Source organism: Alosa pseudoharengus, unplaced genomic scaffold (assembly GCF_046254945.1).
Source record: "Alosa pseudoharengus isolate Yale_2024_CS ecotype anadromous, Long Island Sound unplaced genomic scaffold, YU_APseudo_1.1 YU_APseudo_1.1_scf_23, whole genome shotgun sequence".
Classification (NCBI taxonomy): Eukaryota; Metazoa; Chordata; class Actinopteri; order Clupeiformes; family Clupeidae; genus Alosa; species Alosa pseudoharengus.
Genome location: NW_027468685.1, coordinates 12,641,205 through 12,649,468, shown reverse-complemented (window position 1 = coordinate 12,649,468; position 8,264 = coordinate 12,641,205). Strand labels below are relative to the sequence as shown.

General features: G+C 43.7%; 1 protein-coding gene across 1 annotated transcript in view; it reads right to left on the bottom strand.

The window, feature by feature from the left end:
- Nucleotides 1–8,264, bottom strand: part of grb10a (growth factor receptor-bound protein 10a) — a 78,071-nt gene that overhangs the window by 43,911 nt on the left and 25,896 nt on the right. Inside the window, exon 4 of the mRNA XM_076301585.1 lies at nt 2,915–3,134. Coding sequence (XP_076157700.1) covers nt 2,915–3,134 — 220 coding nt within the window. The remainder of the gene's footprint in view (nt 1–2,914; nt 3,135–8,264) is intronic.

Below are 8,264 nucleotides of genomic sequence, written 5' to 3'. Positions count from 1 at the left end.
CACACACACACACACACACACACACACACACACACACACACACACACGGTGTGTATGGTGTGTAATGATCTGAGATGAAGGGTTCTCTGACACACTAACCAGACAGAGTGAACCCAAATTTCACTGAAAATCTGAGCGAGAAGATGAGAGAAAGAGGGAGAGAATGAAGGCAGGAACAGGACTGATAAAGAGAAACTGATAAAAGGGCTGATAAAAGAGTGAAGCAGAGAGAAATAAACATGTTACAGCCGGAAGAAAAAACAGAAAGAGACAGAGAAGAGGGAAAGGAGTGCGAGTGGTGGAGGGTAAAAAGTATGGGGGGAGGGGAAGGGAGGGGGTAAAACTTGTAGACGCCATATCTGAGAGCGTCTGGGGTGAACTGAGCGCATTGCCATGGAGACGAAACCTCTGGGTGAACCTGTGGGAGAGTCAGCGTGGAGTTCAACACCCCCATCACCACGGAGATGAAACGATAGGCGAGGAGGAGAGAGGAGGAGTTAATTATGACAAACTCTCACTGACTCCATCAAGCCCCATCAGCAGGGATGCGTGGACCTCCTGACACAGAATGTGTGAGCAGAGCAGCCTCTGACCTACATGTGTGTGAGAATGTGCAGGCTTTTGTGTGTGTGTGTGTGTGTGTGTGTGTAATAATGTGAGTATGCACGCTTGTATGTGTGTCAACAAAGAGAATGAGTAAACGGAGTTCTGAGAACTTCACTTTCTCTGCATATGCTCACAGGTTTGCCGTCTAAGAGTATGTTTGCACATGTGGCGAGTAAAAGGTTTGCATGTTCTTTTCATACATGCACATGTGCTGTGCAGGTGTTCTTATGTTTCCTGCCATGATAACATCTGCTAGTATAAGGATGTGCAAATGTAGATGGAGAATCTCAATTACTGTACGTCATGTCCATGTACAGTGTTGGGGGCAATGCGTTATTGTAATTTTGTTACTTTATTGGGTAACGAAGTAAGGAAATGCATAAAAAATTAAAATTTCAGTAATTCGTTACAGTTACTGAATAACTGTAACATCCATTCCTGCATAACTCGGCTATATTGTTTCAATGACTGCTTATTTAAAATATAGATTAGCCTAGATACATTATTTCATAGAGATGTGCGCAGAGTAGAGCATGCATTCTCTCCCAGCACCGCTCTCCCTCAAACAGGTTGGCTTCAGCCCGCACCTCCCCTACGCAAATCAAAACAGCGGCTTGTGCAAGAACTGTTCATGCTACAACTGGCGCGGTGTAGCCTACACAACTTTGCTCAAAATTGATGGATTCAAGTTAACTTTGCAAAGTTAGTATTATAGCCTACTTATCACAACGTTGTCAATCGCATTGTCTATTGCTACAAGCAGTAGATGCTTAGACAACTGTATAGCCCACGTTCTGGTTCGTCAATTAATTTGCCCTACTTCCAACTCTTGACTGCACTGTAGCCAATTGATTGCTTGACAGTAGGTTGTTATTTATATTTTTCTGTACAATAAACAAATTTGTTCGTTCAACTTTATGCAGCAGAACTACGCAATTGGCCAGCCTACAGAACGGGCACATTTTGGAGAGGGAATGAGAATGTACACAAGAAACGCAATGCACGCAAGAATCTGTAGGCTATTTGTGGCTGGTTACCAGCAAACAATGTTTACCTAATGCATAAACTCAAGACAAAAAGAGAAAGGATGCAGGCAACAAATGTAGAGGAGTCATTTCGGATGGATAAACAAAATGTTGAATGAAGCCCAGAGCTTTACTGATGTTAAAGCACACACACATAACGGTAAAATAAACGTAAACAAAAGGGAAATTTAGCAAAGGTGACAAAATGAATATAGGCTATTGTTAGGCGTGAATGTAGGCCTACTAGGCTACTTTTAGCTGACCAGTGCCGAATCTGAAATTGCGAATATTAACAGTGTAGCCTAATGCTTTGCATGTTGCACCCTGGGTCCCGTTGCACAAAACTAGGATAAGGGATTAAGCCGGGATATCTTGGTTATCCTGGCTCAATTTATCCGTGATCCAGTTGCACAAACGCGGGATAGGGGGCAGCAGGATATGTTATGGTATAAGTTACCATGGTGATTTATTCTGTGGAGCTAGCCTGCTCCAGACCAGGCTAAGTTCCAGGATCTATTTAATCTCATCCCTTATCTCAGTCAGCAGTCACCACAAACGGAAACCAATAAATTTTCCACTGCCCACTACACATTGTTATCACATATACATAGACCCACTGTCATTATTTAAACGTTTGTGATCATTAAATAACTTTTACATACTCGCCATTCCCGTCCTGCATATGCGACAATGTGACGTCACGGGAGTGCCTAACCATTTCACGCGTGGTGGTCGCGGAACTAGTTGCAATATTCTCCTTAACAGAGGTGTTGCTGTTTGTTGCTGTTGTGAGAAGGCTATCTACCTACTTCACACCGTAGAAGAAGCAATGAAGCCGCTCTAGTTGCCATGGTGAAGCAGTGAATCTGTGACTGGTGGCGGGGTCTATTTGAGGGAGCCGTGAGCACGCACTTATCCAGGATAGGTTTCACCTGGCTTGATGAATCGTGTCTGCTCATCCTGGCTTGCTCGTTGTGCGACCAATTAAGCCTGTACGATCGTGTTTTGGATTCATTGAGCGCAGCTCAGTAACTTATCCCGGATGTCTTAATTCTAGGACCCTGGTTAAAGAACAATTCAAAAGTAAAGTAACAGTAACGAGTAACAAGTTACTTTCCAAAATGACTAACGAGTAAAGTAATTCCATTACAATTTGAAGAAGTAACGAGTAACTTGTAACGCATTACCTTTTTTTAATAAACGACCCAGGGCCTGTGCATGTGTTTAAAAACCTCATGTGCACAGTATATGAATCCTGTGTGTGTCTGGGTCTGTGTCTGTACCTGACTGCGTGCACATGTATGGGTTGTGAGCGGCGGAGTCTCTGTCCTGGTGAACGGGGTGGAGGGCGCTGGGGGGGCATGGCCTGCCCACGGTTGCCATAGGGACCCTGCATGTGGGCGTGGCCATTGTGCAGGAGAGGGGAGGAGTCCGTGTGGGAGTAGAGACTCTCAAAAGAGGAGTTCATATCATTCACCAGGGCCTCAAGGTCCACATCATCATCTAGAGAGAGAGAGAGAGAGAGAGAGAGAGAGAGAGAGAGAGAGAGAGAGAGAGAGAGAGAGAGAGAGAGAGAGAGAGAGAGAGAGAGAGAGAGAGAGAGAGAGAGATTCATGTTCCATCAATCAAACTTCACATGCCAGTGGCAACACAAAAATCACATGAATCACAATAGATTTTTTATCTCCATGATGTGATATTCTGCAGGATTCTGCATTTGCAACAGAAGCCTGAAGGAAATGTAGTGTGAACGTCCAATGAGCACAATTCTAACGGAAGCTGAACCTCCATCTGTTGCTCACAGGGAGTTCTTTCTCAAGGGGACATATCCACACAGTATACAAGGCATTTAAAAGATGTTAAAATAAGTAACCAACATCATTCCCACTCGATAGAGCCATGCCAGCTTGATCCAGCATTGGTGGATAGTGGACACAACTGATTCAATTCAACAAGTTCAACCAGGGTAGGAATTTCACGGCGGCCATGGCCGTCGTAGCCCCTTTGAAAATCAGAGGTTTACAGGCCACGGTGGCCTTGGTGCCCCCTTCTTTCAATATTCTGCTTTGCGTCCTACTAATAGCGATATATATTTAGCCTATGGCCTGTCAAAATAATCTTAGCATTCACAGCGCAAATTACGCACTGGAGAAAGTGACAGCAAGAAAGAAAGTTCGTCCAAATTAACCCATTCTTCTCAGTTGAACTACTCGCGAAGTAGCCTACTCATCACACAGACATCACAAGTATCACATGAAAGAGCTTTTTCTCAGCTAATTGCTGTGGTGAACGGTTCGCGAGAAAAGTAAATAATATCATTCAAATTTAATCATAAATTCTACTGAAGGTTTTGCGTCCATCTCCTTACCCATTCATCTCGGTGGAATACTTTACGAACCCTTCGTTTAACATATGACAAACCATATATCAGAATAAACAGCAGACCTTACCGAACAGAAAGGTGTAAAGCAGTCCCCTGTACAGTTAGCCGTTCCAGACTAATCCCGTTTTGAATTTGCAGTAAATTTCAACATACATGGATGTCTCCAAATTTGGGATTTAAGTTTTACACTGTGTTTAAATTGTTCCACATTATTTCATAACGGGCCAAATACAAAATAAATATTACAAATGTCGCCTAGATATCGGTAAATCAGAGGACAGCTGACTATAAGAGTTTGTGAAAGTAGCCTTAATGATCACAAAATGCTAAGCATGCATCTAAGCTATTTGAGTTTCTTAAAGCTGAGCTGTGCTTAAATTGTTCAATACATGATTTCATAACAGGCCAAATACAAAATAAATGTTAAATATAGCCTAGATATCTGAAAATATTAGATGATCAAATGATTTACAGTTATATGTAATATGTCATGTTTTATGTTTTTGTAATGTTTCATACAGTGATGCAGGTCTACTGCAGTGAATACAACTTTGATCATTTTTATAGCATACTACTGTATAGTTAACTTTGGCCTTGGTGCCCTGACATATGGCCTTTGTGCCCCCCATCGAATATGCCCAACTGAAGGCCAAGTGGCCTTGCCCCTAAAATGGTGAAATTCCAAGCCTGAGTTCAACCCAACGAACAGAGTTTCTTTCCATTCTAATCACCAATGTGATTAATCACTAATGATTTGTAATGGGGGGTGGGGGGGTCAGGCAAAGCATGCGCTTGTTGTCTATTCCTCTGGCCAGTCACACAGAGTTATTTTAGGGTGATGCAACCAACTGCTGTCAGAGTTCCATCTCTGTGTGTGTCTCTCTCTCTCATATCAACACACACACAGACGCAGACATAGAAAACAAATATGAGGGTTTCGCAACGCTAGCCATTAGTGTGTTTGTTGTTATTGTTGCCGTTTGATCCTGTGGGAATGTGTGTGAGAGGTCTTGGCTGACTCTCAATCAGTCTTGGAACCTCTGGGGAAGACACAGGCAAAAAGAGGGGGCAGAGAGAGAGGAAAAAAAGAGGAGGGAGATTAAAAGAGAAATACAGTGTGAGGGGAGAGAAAGACAAACACGGAGAGAGAGAAAGAGACACAGACAGTGAGTGAGATAGACAGACAGACAGACAGACAGACAGACAACATGTCTGTGAGAAAGAACCTCCAAATACCCTGCAGCCCTTTTTCCCCAACTAAATTAGACTGTAGCTGCAAACTGACCATTAGAGGGCAGCAGACAGGCCTTTCACTGCCACACTACAGCCTTTCACTGGCCGCAAGTGCCTGTCCTCATCCTGAGCCAGGCCCTATGGAATATGCTGAATGGATCCTTGTGGTTTCATGCCAAGCTTGTTGTGAGCATGCGTAGAACTGCGTGTGCGTGTGCGTGTGCGTGTGCGTGTGCGTGTGCGTGTGCGTGTGCGTGTGTGTGTGTGTGTGTGTGTGTCTCCAGAACATTGGTAGATTGTTGTAGACTTTACTGAGAACACAAGGCAAAACAAAAACATCACGTGTGTGTGTGTGTGAGAGAGAGAAAGGGAGAGTGAGAGTGAGGTAGTGTGTTTGTGTGTGTGTGTGAGAGAGAGAGAAAGGGAGAGAGTGAGAGTGAGGTAGTGAGTGAGTGTGTGTGTCTGTGTGAGTGAGAGAAGAGAGGGTAAACCCCTTTCCCCTCCGTACACCACATTCCTTACATTCCAAAGCCCCAAGACTTGCGTGTGTGTGTGTGTGTGTGTGTGTGTGTGTGTGTGTGTACTCATCTACACTCCCCTAACATGGCACTGCATGTTGGAACAATAATTTGACATTACATAAAAGCACCAGATTTCATTAAAAATCAACCCATTTTCTACATTTTGCTCTCTCCCACAACTGGTAGATGGCTGAATTCACATTTTGGGCACACATAGAATCACATATTGTGATACGATCTGGGAAAACCTTTCACATGGTGCAATTTTACCAATTTACCGGTATGATTCTGATACCATCCTAGATTTTGGGAGGATGGTATCCTGGATTTTGCTAGGAGACAGTGTCCAGAATGTTACTAGGATGGTATCGGAATCTTAACTTGGAGAAATTTCACCAGAGAGGGTTTAACGGAGCAACAAAAAAAAATCAGGATTTTTGAGTGCACCATGTGAAGGGTTTTCCTAGATCACATCACATATTCTAACCACACACACACACACACACAAAAAGATCAAACTCATCACACATGCACACCACATCGGCTTATAAAACTATAAAGAGCAATCATGGGGCTACCGCTCCCGTACCCTCATATCCCCTTCCTCATGGTAACCACAGTGACAGGCTGCAATTTGTGTATGTGTTAGTGTGTGTGTGTGTGTGTGTGTGTGTGTGTGTGTGTGTGTGGTGTCTACACTGAAGGTCTGGGTGTCTCCAAGTTACTGCGGGTGAACATGGTGCCAGTCACGAGGGCTAGTCACAGAGGCAGTTAGGCACCAGAGTTTAGTAGGTCAGGAGCTACGCAAGTTCAGCAGGTGAACACGGGGACACTGAACGGCTTCCAATTATGTTTTTTAGTCATGTAAGACTTTACCCAATTCATCATTCACTTTCAAAGCATCATATGACAGTATTTGCGCATCTAAATACACAAAAACGAGTTCTCCTTCATCGCAAATGTTTTTTTAAAGGGAGTGTCCAACCATGCACTTCATCGTTAAGGCACGTCACATCCTGCATTCTGCTGAGGAATTACTGGTTTGGGGCCAGATTAAGGTTGCACTTATTTTGTTCAGTGGATGGACTAATAATTCCTCTGCTAATGGGGGGGGGGGGCTCTTGTTATGTAGATGTTGATGAAGTTGAGAACATCAGCAGTGACACAGTAAGCCTCACATGATACGTCAGGTTGGTACCAGGGAGTGTACAGGGTAAGGAGAACATTAAAGTGGGGTTAGTGTCACACAGAGAGCTTCATGGATGTGTAACACTGGCTGATGTAGAACTACAACCGTGTGGGGTTGGTAAAAAAAAAGGAGTAAGCTAGAGAGAGACAGAGATTTTTAGTGTGAGAGAAAGAGTTTGATTGGATTAAGAGTAAAAATGTGAGGTTGGACTGAGACTAACAGACTAAGAAACTGTGACTCTGGCTTCTGACAGAGAGATTAAGTGGAGTTTGGCATGAAAATACCAGAATGTATTTGGCTTGAGAGAGTAACTAAGTGTGCTTGGCTTAATGGTAACAAAATGAGCTTGGCTTGAGAGAAACTATGAATTTGACTTGACAGATTGAATGTATCAGTTTAGCAAGAGTTGATCAGGTTAGCAATAGTACAAGCCTTACGAGAGCGAGAGATGGAGTCTGAGACAGAAAGAATGAGAATGAGAGAGAGAGAGAGAAGGAGGGAGTAAGAAGTATTTTTTTAATCACATGTCCAAGAAGTCCAAAACAAAAAGTGGATCGCCCCAGGCCAGGGGACAAAAACGGATGTGAAAAAAAGAAGCGGAGAGGCAGAGGAAAAAGAGCCAGAGCTGGACAGTGCGAGGCACTGAAGAGGGCATGTAGGGAGCGTTTACATTCCTGGAGTTCCTTCTGGAATATTCTGTCCAGTGTGAGAGCGGACGCCTTCTCCTCAGCAATCTGGACTGCAGTGGCCAACGACACAGCCCAGCCTGAACCTCAGCAAAGAAAACCTGCACATGGTCCATCCGTAGACTACCAATACCACACAAAATAAAGACTCTGTTCGGCAGCAGAAAACTATGCGGCATATCCCTATTCAAGCAACCAGATGTCCCCGCTTTGCTGTGCTGACAGCAGAGTTCATCTTCAAACTGCATTTGGGGCTGTTTGGTTGTTTCCAGTCGCAGCCCAGCAAGTCACGTGTAACTGGGTTATTTGAAAGCACTCAGCTCCCTTACAAACATAAACGTGTATTTGCTGCTGGTCAAACAGAGAATTGAGAGGGTGTTACAGAAACTGCTTTATGCTTTATCCTCATATGTTCATATAGTTTATACTATGATTGTTTATTTACATTCCCATTAGGGAAACACTCACCTTCCTCTACAGGCTGATGTATGGTTCAGCATTGAATCGATGCGGTACACCACTACCACTATGCCATCATGAACCTTTTCAGATGTGCGCTGTGTAGCTCACCAGCGAAAATTGGAGTTGTAAAATCCATAGACTGCTGTGTTTAAATACAAA